A 16,220-nucleotide genomic window follows, 5' to 3' on the forward strand; every position below is an offset into this window, starting at 1 on the left:
AAAGAAAAAGTAAACCAAGACTTGCATATATCTTTTTGATTTTATTTTGTTTCATGTCATTTTTTAACGTTACTTTGACATCATTTGGAATTTTATAATATGAATCCATTGGTTACTTCATAATTGTGCTCTGGGGTTTCCACTGCAACAACACATGTGACCAGACACTGACATGTTTATGTATTGTGATCATGTTTTATGTGAGAAAGCAATATTATAAATAAACTTGAATATTTGGTCATTTTGCAGTTTTAGCTATATGACTTATATTAATGTCTAGTCCTCCGGTTTAGATGGGTGGATGATATGGACAAAGGTATGATTAGATATTATTATCAATATATATTAATAATATCAGCACAATAGAAAATAATATTTTATTTTATTTTAAGTAGCCTATAGAAATATTAAAATCAAAGTTGAACAAAACTCAGTTTGATTTTGACAGAACAATTAGCCTAATAGAGCATTAAAACATGAAAACATGATAAAATCAGCTCAATGGTATAATTGTTTCGTTCTATTATGTTCCATTCTGTATAGAATATAATTCTAATCTAGAACTGAATTTATGTTCTGCTTATGTTAATAAATTATATAGCATTTATGAGATATTTATTAAGTATTTAGACAGATGGCAGCATGAGATGTTCTCTCTATATCCTCTCCCATGGCGCAGTAAGCAGCATCAGCATGTAGAATCACACACTGAAGTTCAATGGCTCATATAGCCTATGTAGGTGCGAGTCGCTTTCGAGAGCCCTGCCTCAGCCTCCGCGAGCGAGCGTGTGTGCGCGCGCGCGTTTGAGTGAGACAGGAGAGGGAGAAGAGAGAGACTGAGACTAGGAGGAGTGGAGAACACAACGGAGAGCATTATTACACACGCGTTAGCTTTAAATTGCCTTTCAACATAGAGACATTGAATGCCAAGCTACTATGCAAAAAGGAATGCTGGATACGAAAAGGGAGAGAAATGCCCTTATCGGTCGTCTCAGCAATAATAATATAGCACGCGCCCTTTACAAAAGTAACTGATATCGCACAAAAGCAGGGAAACGGAACGGGGAGAGAGAGCAGCAGCGAACTATGCACTGAGGATGATTTCTGCCAGAAAAACTCCGGAGAAGAGTCGCTACCACCTGCATTATCTGGTGTGGCATAACAAACACCGGCAGCTGGAGAAAGAGCTCTCAGCGCGCGAGCAGGTAAGATGCGTTCGTTTCCGCGTTCCTGAATCGCGGCGGATGATGCTGTGAGGAACGGGCCGTGCGTTTGATAGGGAAACTGATTATGGTACTTCATTCGGCTTGTAATCTGTGATGCAAGGGCGAAAAAGTGTTTTTTCTTTGTTTTCTGGTTCATTAGTTACATACCCATTTATATAAGTGGTTTGCTGATATGCCAACTACAAACAGAAATGCATGTCAAAAACCTCACACCCTGGCTGTGTCTTCAAACCTATTGAGGTGCCTACATAGACCGCATTTTTGGGCGTATCGTAACGTTCGAACGCGTAAAAATGCTGTCTATGTAGCTCACTAGTTTCGACACAGTCCCTATTGTCCAAACCTTCTCATGTTACGCGTCTGTCAATTTAATGTGGAAACATGAACAGAAATGCAGCTGAATTGTATTTCGATCTGAGATGCTTTAAACACAGAGAGGCTGCAGAATAAAGTGGCATTGCATACAAAGGCTGTGGGTGAATAATGCTTACAGATCGGCACTCACAGTTCCTGTGGATAGATGGTGTGTCGGGAGAGGGTGTGTTTGTCTTTCTCATCATTCTTCTTCAAAATAATTATTAATCCAATGCATTATTCCATGAATTAGTGTGGAATTATTCTGTAATTAATTTAAATTTGATACTGTGCAGAACTACAAAAAAGCCAAATGATGTTGGAATATTTATATTAAATGTAGGGGTGAAAGGAATAAATAAATACAAATAAGTTCAATAGCTCATATAGCTTAATTTAGTAGAAGACTGATTCTTTATGATCAACCATCTTCAAAAGAGTAAAGTCGGCATGAAATGAAAATTCACCCTATGTATTTTCTAAATGCATGTTATTGATCTTATTGTGAATGATTCATCCATGCATGTTTATTTCTTACAGTTGTTTTGTCTTTTATTGTTGTCTTTAATCAGAATGTCTTAACTTTCCGTGAAATGACAGACGTCTCTCTGGTGACGCTTGACTTAGACTGCAAGCTCACATTCAGATCTGCCTCCATCCAATCAAGTTCCTATCCTACTTTTTTTTTCTTTGTTGATAATCCATTTATGTATACATTACAGTACGGAGGAAAAGATCTGTCGCTACTTCAGTTACATCACAACTTTAACTTGCAACATTAATCCACTGATTTGTAGACATAGTCCATAAATCGGTGTGGCATTCATCTTTAATCCATTAGAGAGAAAAAAACTACAAACAGATCAATAGACAAATAATGGTAAAAATGCAAAATAGGTGAAAAAAGAAACTCATTAAAACACTGCTATTTAAATTTATTCCAGTTAAAATATAAAATAAAAGATTTAATATTGTACAATAGACTTATAATACACAATTTGTTGGGGTAACATGTCAAGCTACTCCTATTATAAAGATAAAGAGCCACATTAGAATGCATTGGAAGAGGCCACAATGAAAATCAGAATGCATTTTTCTATAACAAGCAGAAGTTTATATAAGAAGACTAATTGAGATTGCAGAGCTGATTGTCCACTTCAGGTTGTATCAAGGCCTGTACACTCTTAAAAATAAAGGTTCTAAAAGTTTTCACAGCGATGCCATATAGAAGAACCTTTCAGTCAGCAGTTTTTAAAAGAACGTTTTTTTCCTAGTGTGAAGAACATTTTAATAATCTAAAGAAACTTTTTCCACCATAAACAAAAAAGAATGTTAAATGTTGTATGTTAAAGGTTCTTCATGGAACCATAGATGCCAGTAAAAAAACGTTGTGTATGCTCTTCATCAGACTTTCCCTATTCTGGTTTAACTCTCTGTCTAATGAGTACATAACTATAACTCATTTGAACAAAGTCATCCATCTCAGTTACAGCAGCCATACACAATTCCATCTTTACAAACCCCAAACAAACTCTTGTTCCTGTGCCGTTTTTATATATGACTCAGGCTGACGGTAATAATTCAGACCCCTAACCCTCTTCATGATCACTGCGATATAAAGCACTTCCAGTTTAGTTGATTTACAGGCCGCTGACAGCATAATCTAGCCACGTTTGGCATGGTAGGCTCGATGAGTCAAACCGAGTCCCTCCAGGGACGGCACGAGGAGCGAAGGGAGGTCAGTGCTGTCTCGATTGTTCCTCTCCTGTGAATGAGGCACGTAGCCACCCTGACGAGGGGAAAAGTTGCTGCACCAGCAGCACACAGGATTATGGGCTAGATGTTAGGTGTCAGTGAAAGAACAAAGAGGGGAAACAAGCTATTAGGACGGAGGAGAGCGAAGGACGTGAATAGCAAAGAGTTCAGGTGGTGGAGGAGGAAAAAGAAGTTATCAAGGGGAGAAGAAGCTCAATTTGCAGTTTGCTTTGACTGTGCCATAAAACAGTCACGGGGGAGGAAGTGGACAGATGACAGCTTGGAGGACAGCGGCAGGAAATTGAGAAAGAGTGAATGGAGAATGGATAGAGTGGGTGATTGAATGAGGAAACCGGAGAGAAGAGCACTGAACGGGTGATATATTTACAGAGTCTTCTGAGTGAAGTCAGCAGTGCCTCAGCAAATACGCAACAACACGGGGCCCTCCATCAGCACATTTGCCATTGTCCACACATCTGTTCAGTTTTCTCGTTTGATATACTACAACCCTCGGCCCTCCTGCACTCCACCCGTAACCCAACACTAATTGCTACAGAGCGTTGTCTCAGGGGACGAGTGTTGGGCGGTGGGGAGGGGGTTGCTGCGATTTGGTTAACTTATGAGAAGCTTTGGTAACACTTTCGAACACTCCGTCATTTATGAATAACCATGCAGGAACAAATGTGTAATGCAATATTAACATTCTATAGGTGTAATTTGCGGGTGGGACAGCTGTCCCCACTTTTTGTCAGAGGCGATACTGGCCCCACCACTTTTAGCGGCACGGATACCGAATACAAATGAAAATCTCTAGTTGACTACATTCATTTCGTTCATTTGATAAATAAGAGGCAATCTGGTGCTGGAATGTGTTGTTTTTGAAATCATACTGAGTGTTCATTGGCGCTGTTATCAGGCTCGTGCACAGTCTTCACACAGATGAGCGATTCAATCTATCGCTTAAGTCAAGTCACCTTCATTTATAGTGCTTTATACAATGCAGATTGTTTCAAAGCAGCTTTACACCTTAACACCGTTGTGGAAACTCTCTGTTTGCTCCGGTTAAATCACAGAACAAAATGCACACAAACGTGTCCCTGCTCTTGAAACAGGGTTCAAGCTTTGGTTTTAATGAGAGAGAAAATATAAAAAAATATACAAGGGCAGATTAGAACTGAGACATGCTTAACAAAAGTTTACCACCAGACCTTGAGGGCACACGTTAAAGCATCTGTTAAAGCAGATTTATGGATTTATTCACTGACGTGAAGAATCTAGGGACTTACAATATATTGTACTATAGAAGATTTTAAGGATGAAACTATCACGTTAAACATGACTTGTCAATAAATTAAAGTCAAGTCAAGTCACCTTCATTTATATAGCGCTTTTAACAACATAGATTGTTTCAAAGCAGCTTTACAGTGATAATAGGAAATTAAAGTAACAGAGATTGTTTTGGCTTTACAGCAGCTCTAGTTATTGTCCAGCTAAAGTTATTGATTGTTTTGATTGATTATTAGTTATTAACTAAGGGCCACTAACACAACACCGTTGTAGCAGAAAACCCTCTGTGCAAACTTTAAAAACGTGAACCTGTGAGAACGCTGATGGCGTACACATGCGTATTACGTGTTTAGTCTATGTATCTATTATACTGTATATGTGTGTATATATGTGCGCAAGCGTGTAGTCCTCCTTTACAAACCAACCCTCAACAAACTACTTGTCTGGCCTTAAAATTTATAATACAGAATTTGTATCGCTTCCACGTAGCCACGCGAACCGGAATTATCCCAACAGCGTTTTATCTGTTCAGAGGTAAAGGGAAGGGACGGCCTAGATCCGGCGGACTGCGGTAAACCTCGGAATAAACAGAGAGACTAATATTAGCGTAGACGCCATTCTTCTTATGATGTAACAAGTACATCAGGATTTATGGGAAGTGTTCCCGGTTCCGGCTGACCTAATCTATGCAGCCTAACATTGAATTGATGAGATGAGATGAGATATACTTTATTGTATTATAGAATTATAGAAGTCTATAATGGGTTATGTGTATGCTAGGTCAAAGAGATGTGCTTTTAGTCTAGATTTGAAATGACAGAGTGTCTGCTTCCTGGACAACGTTAGGAAGACTGTTCCAAAGTTTTGGTGCTAAATAGGAAAAGGATCTACCGCCAGCAGTCGATTTTGATATTCTAAATATCAACTGGCCGGAATTTTGAGATCGCAATAGACGTGATGGACTATAATGCGTTAAGAGCTCGCTTAAGTACTGTGGCGCTAAACTATTTAGTGCTTTGTAAGTAATCAGCAATATTTAAAAATGTATACAATGTTTAATAGGGAGCCAATGCAGTGTTGACATAACAGGGCTAATATGGTCATACTTCCTGGTTCTGGGAAGAACTCGAGCTGCTGCGTTTTGGACCAGCTGTAGTTTGTTTATTAAGCGTGCAGGGCAACCACCCATAATAGCATTACAATAATCTAGCCTTGAGGTCATGAACGCATGAACTAATTGTTCCGCATTTGTCAATGAGAGCATATGGCATAATTTCGATATATTTTTAAGATGGAAAAATGCGGTTTTACAGATGCTAGAAACGTGGCTTTCAAATGAAAGATTGGTATCAAAGAGCACACCCAGGTTCCTGACCGACGACGAAGACTTAACAGAGCAGCCATCAAGTGTAAGACAGTATTCTAGGTTATTACGTGTGGGAGATTTTTGTCCAATAATTAGAATCTCTGTTTTTTCAGAATTAAGTAGTAGGAAATGACTAGTCATCCAGTTTTTTATATCAGCTATGTATTCCGTTAATTTTGTGAATTGGTAAGTTTCGTCAGGGCGTGAAGAAATATAGAGCTGCGTATCATCAGCAAAACAGTTAAAACTAATGCCATGCTTCCTAATGATATCTCTTAAGTACCCTTTTAGCATGTACAGAGTGAACAGCAGTGGTCCTAGTACTGAGCCTTGTGGTTCAACATACTGAACTTGTGATCGATACGACATCTCTTCATTTACTGCTACAAACTGATAACGGCCAGATAAGTATGATTTAAACCATGCTAATGCAATTCCACTAATGCCAACATAATTTTCGAGTTTATTTAAAAGAATGTTGTGGTCAATAGTATCAAATGCAGCACTAAGATCAAGTAACACTAATAGCAAGATACAACCACGATCGGATGATAAGAGCAAATCATTTGCGACTCTAATGAGAGCAGTCTCGGTAGAGTCGGTACTATGGTACGGTCTAAATCCTGACTGAAAATCCTCACAGATATAATTTCTTTCTAAAAAGGAATATAGTTGTGATGATACTGCCTTTTCTAGTGTCTTTGAAAGAAAGGGTAGATTCGAGATCGGCCTGTAATTGACTAATTCTGTAGGATCAAGTTGCGTTTTTTTTACAAGCGGTTTAATCATAGCCAGCTTAAAGGTTTTTGGTACGTACCCTAATGACAAAGATGAATTAATGATATTAAGAAGAGGATAACCTCTGGAAGCATCTCTTTCAGTAGCTTAGTCGGTATAGGGTCTAACATACGTTGTCAATTTAGATGATTTAACGAGTTTAGAAAATTCTTCCTCAATGAATGAAACAGTTTTTTCCTTATGGAGACTACAATGCACTGCCTGATGCGATACTGTAGTAAACGGTTGCATATAATTTTCTCCCTGATATTATCAATCTTGTTAGTAAAGAAGTTCATAAAGTCATTACTGCTGTGCTGCTTGTAAAAGTCTGGGGTTGAAGATTTATTTTTCGTTAATTTAGCCACTGTTTCAAATAAATATCTAGGGTTGTGTTTGTTTTCTTCTAATAGGTTTGAAAAATAAGCAGATCTAGCAGCTTTTAAGGCCTCTCTGTACGAGCCCGTGTGGACTCATTGTACCACGGCGTTGGACTATTTTCTTTAATCTTCATTAAGCGCAACGGAGCAACTGTGTCTAAGGTGCTGGAAAAGAGAGAGTCAAACATTTCTGTCGCAATAGTTCTTCTAAGCTATATCTGGGATACTGAGGAGATGAAACTGATCAGGAATATTATTAATAAAGCAATCTTTAGTGGCAGAAGTGATAGGTCTAACATATTTGTAACACGGAGTCGACTTTGCAGCCTTTGTTAAATGAAGCATACACGAGACTAGATAATGATCTGAGATATCATTGCTCTGCTGTAGAATTTCAACGCCATCAACACTGATTCCATGTGATAATATTAAATCCAAAGTACGATTAACAAATGAGTAAGTAGCGCTCAGTTGAATTAGGTAATTCACTATTATCTAATCAGTATCTACTATTTTTCACCTCCCAGAGGACTACAAAGATCTATACATGTTCATAATTAATGAGAGTAATGCACAATGTATAATAAATTCTAAAATAAAGATTATAGTTACCTACTAATTACTCAAGTACTTCAAAATAAATGACCTATTACTTGGATCAGTATTCTAAAGTGAAAAGCATAATAACTCCCTTTTAATGACTGAAGTCATTGTAAGCTTTTGAGGTTTTTGTAAGGTTTTAGTCATGACTTAAGTATTACCAAATCCTTCTAACGGAATTACTGGCCATTTGGATCAGTATTCTAAAGTGAAGATAGTAATGACTCAAGTATTGCTCCATCCTTCAGAAGCAATTACTATCCAAAACCTTACAAAAACCTCAAAAGTTTACAATGACTTCAGCCATTACTAGAGAGTTGTCATGCTTTTCACTTTAAAATGCTGTTCCAAATAATTATTAATTTCTTCTGAAGGATTTGGTAATACTTGAGTCTTGAATACTTGAGTTGGATTGTACATTATGCATTATTCACATTAATTATGAACCTGTAGTAGTTCTCTATATAGGTATGAAAAAAATAGTAGTTACTGATTAGATAATAGTGAATTACCTCCATCAACCGAGCAGTACTACTTACTACTAGTTAATTCTTGATAGTTACCGTAATAGCAGTTACTAGAATGTTAATATTGCGTTTTCTCCTGTAGATATTCATTAATGATGGAATGGTATTCTAAAGTGTGACCAAAGCTTTCAACAGATTGACAAGGACAGGGGCAGACAGAGCTTGTAAATTGAACATAAGGAGATTAAAGTAGCAATTGAATATGATTTTCTAGTTTATGATCTGAATTTAACTTGAAATAATAAGTAGGAACACACAATCAAACACAGGCACACACACATAAAAATTTAACTGTTTTCTATGACCCGAGTAGGCGTCTGAACTGTGCTGGATTTGCCTGCTGGAGAATACTACAAGGCTCTATTTCATCAGCACTACTCGTCTCTGTGATTTACATATGTTCGTTTTTCCAGTAAACATTCCCCTATTCTATTTTGGATATGCAAACATAATCTCAAACCATATAGTGTACTAAAGTGCGTCAGTATTTTCCTTTTAAAGGGATAGTTCCCCAAAAAGTTAAGAGGTCAGCATTTACTCGCCCTCATATTGCCCTTTCGTCCCCTTGGAATTATAAGGTTCTATCTGACATTTTTGTCAAAATTTAGTTATTCACACATATTCTTATTCTGTGACCACTTCTTTACATTATGTGATGTTGTTGTGTACATTTTGGAACTTTTTATTTAGAAAATAGAAAAGGTTTTTTCTACACAGTCGAATGGAATGCAAAAAACTTTAAAGCTCAATATCTCAAAACTGCTCAGAACGCAGATAGAACCTTATAATTCCAAGGGGACGATTTATGCTCCCAGTGTTATTGTTAACTAAAACAAAAACTACAGCTACTGTAGTAAATTTGTTAATTGAAATAAAGCTGAAATAAAATATAAGCAATAGGCTAGATTAAAAAAATTAACAATTTTAAAAATGAAAATGTTGCCTTTGCAACTAACTGAACTAAAATAAATTTAAGTTGAAGTACTAAAAGGATTTTTTTTTAAACAATAAAATAATAATAAAAAAATATATTAAAAAAAACACAAAAGAGAAATTACTAAAACTTAAATTAAAATTAAAACATAAAAATAAAAGCTAATTCAAAATATGAATAAATACTATAATAGTAACTAAAAAAACACTGGTCGCTGCAAACCTGTATGACTTTCTTTTCTTTGCGGAACACAAAATAAATTCTGGAAAAAAGACCCCACTGACTTTCATTATATGGACAAAAGCAGTTGTAATATTCTTCAAAATATAATATACAAATATAATATATAAAGTTTCACTATGACCTCACACTTCCTCTTATCTCAACCCGCCAGATCTGTGGCATTTACCGGAATAAAGCAAAAGACATGTCATCACCGGCACAATCAGAATGCTTGGATATCCAGAATGGATGCTAAACTGGCCATATCCGAAGGTTTTGAGTGTGAAATGGAGCTTTTACGTAATCCTTCTTGTCCCATTGTGACGTTTCTACTGTATTCTTTCCCACTGACATTTAGTTAAAAAGTAATGGCTGTACCATTGTGTTTTGGTGCAAGCTCCATTGGTTTCTACCTCCCACACTATAAGAGACGGTCGCATCAGCCCTTATAGCCTGAGCCCTGGATGCCAATCTCCAGAATACAAACCACACCGTGGGTGTGTGTCAACCTCCTGTGACACAACAGCGCATAAAAAGTCGAACAAGAGCCCATATTTCTCCCTCCCTTTTCCTTCCTCACAATATGTCTGCCTAGACTTATTTAAAGAATTTGTATGTTCTTGTTCACTTCTCTCCTGGGTTGCATCCTTGTCTGTGCAATTCATTTCATTCTTCTGGCACATCACAGCCTTTAAGTGCTTCTGTGCGTTGATGTCGTTCTGCCTTGTCTGTCTTCAAACAAATGCTCATTTAAGTGAAAGCGCTGAAGCACATGATTCCATTTATGTGCAGAACAGATTGTGTGTGTGTGTATCTATGCATGTATGCACATTTTTATGCACACGGCCACACAAGAGAGCCTGTGCAAAGCCTTCAGCAGAATCCATTGCGTGCTGTGATTTGCACATACACACACACACACATATGATTTTCTTCTGCCTGCCTCCCACATACACAGTTTGGACGTCCAATGAAAGATTGATGTTGGTTTAAGTAGCTGCCAGAGAACATTAGCCAAGGCAGAAAGAGTGCAAGAGCAGATGCACCAGCCAGAGATGACTATCAATAATGCAGTCTCCACTCCAGCAGGCTGAGAGAGAGCGAGAGAGTGTGGAAGAAGAGATGGACAGTTATGTGGAAGAGCATCTATACTAAAATGTGAGGACAGGCCCTAGATGATGTAATACTGTCTATTTCAATGTGGCGGAGAAGGATTAGTAATTAACATGAATTTGAGTTAGTGCACTTGTGTCTGATGCAGTGCATGAATGTCAGCAGGCAAGTGTGCTTGTTACAGGGCTGTCAGTGAGAGGCAGTGTAGGTGGGATAGACGAGTTTCGGTCAGAGCAGGAGAACTGTAATGTGTAGGTGTTTCAGGTAGGATTCAGCTATTATTGTTATTATTCCGTATGGCTGACCCTCACTGCTCAAGAAACCTTACAAAGACTTAGCATGGTAACCATAGTTTCCACCAAAATAATACAGTTTATATATATATATATATATATATATATATATATAATAGTAAAATATATACAGTATATGTAACAGTGGAAGAAAAGAAGAAAATTTGAGTTTCCCCATGCTAACCTTACCATCATCATGCTTAGATGTTGTGGGTGGTTACCAGACTGTTGCTATAAGGAGAAGTAAAGTTTTATTAGTGTAAGGTTTGTAGTGTATTGCTACGTGGTTAGCAAGAAGAAATAACCTCCTAAATGTATATTCAAGTCCCTAGATGTGGCTCTAAAGTCTGCTGGAGTTCATCTCCATTTTATTGTCTGTCCATAAAAATAAAAAAAACCTGCATAGTTAGATTTAAATAGCACTGATATTGGATGAGTTAGGAGACAAAATTGAATAGTATTAGAGGTATGTTCAAATCCTTAACTTGTGATCAACACCATTAACTATGGCGTTTAGGTGGATGTTTGTGGAACACATGACGAGACATTCAGCGTGGTTGTCTGTATTTGTTTGTGGTTGTGTGATGAGATGAGATAAGGGACTGTCTGTGTTTGTGTTATTGTGTGTGTGTTGTCTTGTCTAGCATGTCTCAGAGGGACATATCGCAGCATTTCAGGTCACCAGAAGGCCAGTCTGTAACAACTGATGTTTCCCAAACCCTTCTCCTCTCACAGCCGCTAATCTGTCTTACCGAGTAACTCTCCGTCTCTCCCTGAAGCTTTCAGAACCAGTTATCAATCTCGTACACTCCCTCACTGGCTAAAGCATGTACACCTCCTGACAGTTATCTCCTTCTCTCTGTCAGTCATTTGAGCCATCTCTAGTGTCAGGGTTGATTGGAGATCCACACAGGACGGATGTGAGAGCCATCATTCACTTAAAACTGCAGTTTTCCCTCCTTGTCCTGCATCTCCTATCCATACTCCTCATCCAGGGTTACCATAGCAACCCCCACCCCCACCACCCATCCACACCCTTTTCTCATAGCACTCATCTCGCTCTGGGGACCAGGCTGCTGTTTTTCTAGCTAGAGGCCCTCAAGGGTCCGCCGGGCCTCAGTTGTTGCTGTTGAGTGCCGTCATGATGTTGCGAAAGGGGCCGGCTAATTACAGAGCAGAGTGTCGGACACACAGGAGTTTTCTGTGACAATAACAATAACATGATTGTGACTTATATATGGTAGTATATATGGTGATGTAGAGACCTTGGAGTTGTCTTCCATGATCCATCACTGTTTTTACTTTGTTCTCACTGTTCCTATGCATTTTTAAAGTTTTACACTGTTTTATATTTCCTGAGTGGGCATGGCCATAAAGAGAGCACAGACTGTAGGGGAGCACTTATTTTCGCTATTATGGAAACGTTTGTGCGAATGTATGTGTTGGTTTTATCCATCCTATTTACTGAATTTATTGGTTGGTTTTAACTCGTTCTTAAAGGCACAATATGTAACTTTTTTGCTTTAAAAATAGTAAAAATCACTATATCTATGTTATATTTTTTTTAGTTGTGTACTTACATTATCCTGACTGTTTGTCGGGATCCAACAACTTTCAAACCAGGAGAAATTTGTAATTTAATTCGAAGACACGTCCCGTTTCTTTATTTCCGTTTTGTCGCCGTCAATGGCGTCATATCCGCGTTGTCCCTGGTTTCCGCTCGTACTGCCATAGCAACCAGAGCTATGAACCAGAGCCCTCTGATAGTAACCAAAGCGACAGACGTGGACAACTGTGTAGTTCGCAATGTCTATTTGCACGCTATTTGGCAAGCAGACTTTGGATAAAAAAGGAGAACTAAAACGAGAATCAATATCAGCGCGGTGTTTTCGAGATGCCTAGAGCTCCCATAGACAGTATATAAACGAGAGCTCCACGTCCGAGACTTCGACCGCTCCTACATGTACTTTATTAAACAGGGGAGCACATTTACATAAAACTAATCAATGTTATATAGTTCAACAATGATAAACTGTTAGAATATGATCTGTATGTTATTCTAATGTTGATCTAGCTTACTGCTAGTCTCATACAGACAAACTAACACATACATTTCAACACATTCAAATGCAGTTTAGTGTGATAGTGTAATGTTAGACCAAGTCAAACAGCGCTGCGTTACCTCACAAGTTTAATTTGTCTAATAAACTGACCTGTGAGTTGTAATTCTGCACTTGTGTGTAGTTCGGTAGAATGAAATGTCCATATTCCTTTTATATCCGCGGGACTCGCGTCGCGTGTGGAGCTGATAGCTGTCTCTTAGCAATCCCGAACTGCTTCATATCACAGTCATGATAAAAACATCGATGTATATACTATTCACTCATCCATAAACATTATTAGATCGGTCGGCTTGACGTTGACGACAAGATCCATAATTCTTAGCAAATGTTGCGTCATCAAACTACGCCTTTGTTATTGTAAAGAGGTTAGCGACCCCTAGCAGCGAAAAAATTACATACTGTACGTTTAATCATCTTGTGTATTTGTTTATAAACAATGGTTTTTTAATGGTACACTCCAATTAGTAAGCGGGAAAAAAGCGGCAAAAGAAAACTTACATCACAATAAGTGTATTGTGGTTGTCAAAACATTTGGTAACTAAACAGAATTTTATTAAGTTTAGTGACAACAATGTTTACATGGTTAAATTTCACGATTTTATTTAAATTCTTGGGATTTGATTCTGATCTTGATTCTATTAAGTTCAGTGGATACATGTTAATTTTTCTCAAGAAAAAAACCTGACCTAATGCTGTGAACATACAGAGAGCCCTGTCAGCTGGTAGCCTATTATTAAAGGTTAAAAATAACAACTCAAATATAAATATAATGCGTTTTATTATAATAACAACGTTATAATATTTCAATGATAGAAGTACAAATATAATAAACGTAATATTGTGCACATATTTAGCAAAATACTCCTCTCTATAGCTATTTTTTCTAGTCAACTAACATGCTATGGGCATTAAATGGCTTTCCTGAGGTAAATGTGACATATTGTTCTCAAGCTGTTTTATTGACCTCTTTCCACTGATGAAAAACACTGATTGATCTAAATTATGTATGAGGCATATACATTTCGTTAAGTTGTACTGTCTCTTTCAACATACCTATTGTTCATTCGTGTTTATTTACTATTAACTAGTCTTGTAGTAAAGAGTATGATCGGTTCACGTCACATTTACAAACGCCAAAACGGTATTTATTGTTGAATTTCGTGATAAAATTGACAGAATCTGAGTGCTGAGAATTTGTTACATATCAAAAGTAACCAGCTCTCTCTTGTCTGTTGGTGTCATCAGTGTCTTTTTCTCTGCATGAGAAAATGGATGTGTGGCGTGAGCAGTGGTGTAGTGGTAAAAAAAGAGGTGGGTAAACTATAAATTCTGGTGGACCACGACGTGGTCACCCGGTAAGGTGGGCCACTGCCTACCGGTGTATGTGTATCCTGATGACATCGCTATAGGCTATCATTTGATGGTACTACCAAGGGTATCACTGGTTGCTCCCTCATCATAGGTCACACAATTACTATTCAATTCATGCATTAATCTAAGTTCTTGTTAAAGAGACTCAAAAAGGAATAATATGGTTGAAATCTATAAAGTTTACTAAATGACAAAACAGAGAGAACAAAAATATTTAAGAGAGATCGAGAGGGAGGCTTATATCCAGGGCTTCCAATGCAATGCACTTGTGCATAATGATTAGGGATTTGGGATTATTTTCATAGTTGATTAATCTGTTGAATATTTCTTCGATTAATTGATTAGTTGTTTGTTCTATCAGAACAATGTGGATCAGTGTTTCCCTGTAGAGGGAAAAGTCTTTAACCTGGTGCAGGCTTGATTCCCTCTGAATCTCTTGTACAGTTGGGTTTTGACATGCTCCCTACATTAAACCAGCTGCCTGTAATGAATAAAAAAAAAAATCACCTTTTTTTGCATCGTTTTAATGATTTCCTGTTGCGGCTGCGATCAAGTTTCATTCTCGCGCAGCTTGTTTAGTAACTTCACGAGCGAGTGTTTTCTGCTACGTGTGTGCGCCGTTCTCTTTGTTCCGTGTGTGTGTGTGTGTGTGTGTGTGTCGGCGCGCTGCGCTCTCTGCTCCGTGTTTGCGCGCTGCGCGTTCTCTCAGTCGTTAACGGCCCAAATGCTCGAATCATGTGCCGATCGGCGATCACGCACTGGAAAAGCAAAGTCCGCTCAAATAACGTGAAATTTAGAGGTGGATAAACGCAATGTAGAGGTGGATAAACGCACTTTGGAGGTGGGCAAACGCTATTTCCACATTTTGGGAGGTGCGTAAACGGCGTTTACGTGCGTTTAGCCTCCACTACATCCCTGGGCGTGAGAGCGTGTGAAAAGTGTCATTGCATGAGAGTTGGCATCCCTGCTTGAATGTGTGTAGTATGAATGTAATCTGGGCGTACTACATCCGCCATGTTGTCATTATCATGTGACCTACCAGCATCAGATCCATTGCTTCACTGCCATTCATAAATCCTCTCCCGTGGCCTCATGGGGTGGTAAAGTGTCCATCATCAGAATCTTCAGAATCTCGCTGGAAGAAGTAGGTCATCCGGGTAGTTTTTGCCTACTGTTTTATGAGTTTTAGTGTCATAGACTGTAAGTTTTTGCCTACTATAGGGAAGTATGCGATTTCGAATGCAGCCTCTGTCTGTCCTTAATAGATGAAGAGAAGAGTTTGTACAGTTTTAGTACATAACAGTTCTAGGTTTTAGACTGTTTTTTTATTGATAACCTGTTTTATTTCTCTTAACCATTTTCAAATTTAGCACATCTGCTTGTAATAAACATCTTTTTGGATGCCAACACGGTGCAATTCTCCTTGTGTCGCTCGTCTGTGCAAAAGTCTTAAGCACGTTAGTATTTTCACAAAAGAAAATGGTTTTAAGCCAGTTATTTTGCTGTAGTGTGCCAGTAGGAAAATATCAGTTTACATTTACAAACATTTATTTTGCCATTAATTGTAATCAGTGAGCTTTTTGTATGCATAAGGAGTTTGACAGCTGCTAGGATGACAAGGACTGACACACTAAAGCAAAAGATCTAAACAACTTTTGCACAGTACTGGATATATATAATATAGCCTATATAAAAACTAAATAATAAAAATGACAAAAGCACATAACAGAATTACAAAAACAAACTAAAATTAAAATTAAAACTGAAAATATAAAAATAATAATAAATAGATTTAAAAAAAAAATCGTAATAAATACTATGATGGAAAATAAATAATTCCTTCTTCAGTGGATTGCAAATCTATGGGATTTTTGGCTATTTTTTTGTCTCTC

General features: G+C 37.8%; 1 protein-coding gene across 1 annotated transcript in view; it reads left to right on the top strand.

The window, feature by feature from the left end:
• Window positions 1-1,097: 1,097 nt before the first annotated feature.
• ankrd13b (ankyrin repeat domain 13B) overlaps window positions 1,098-16,220 on the top strand; it is a gene marked incomplete at its 5' end in the record, with an annotated part of 22,606 nt that continues 7,483 nt past the window's right edge. The window contains 2 exons of the mRNA XM_084419595.1: window positions 1,098-1,205; window positions 11,479-11,522. Coding sequence (XP_084275721.1) covers window positions 1,098-1,205; window positions 11,479-11,522 — 152 coding nt within the window. The remainder of the gene's footprint in view (window positions 1,206-11,478; window positions 11,523-16,220) is intronic.

The sequence above is a fragment of the Rutilus rutilus genome, assembly GCF_951802725.1.
Source record: "Rutilus rutilus genome assembly, chromosome: 9".
NCBI classification, from domain to species: Eukaryota; Metazoa; Chordata; class Actinopteri; order Cypriniformes; family Leuciscidae; genus Rutilus; species Rutilus rutilus.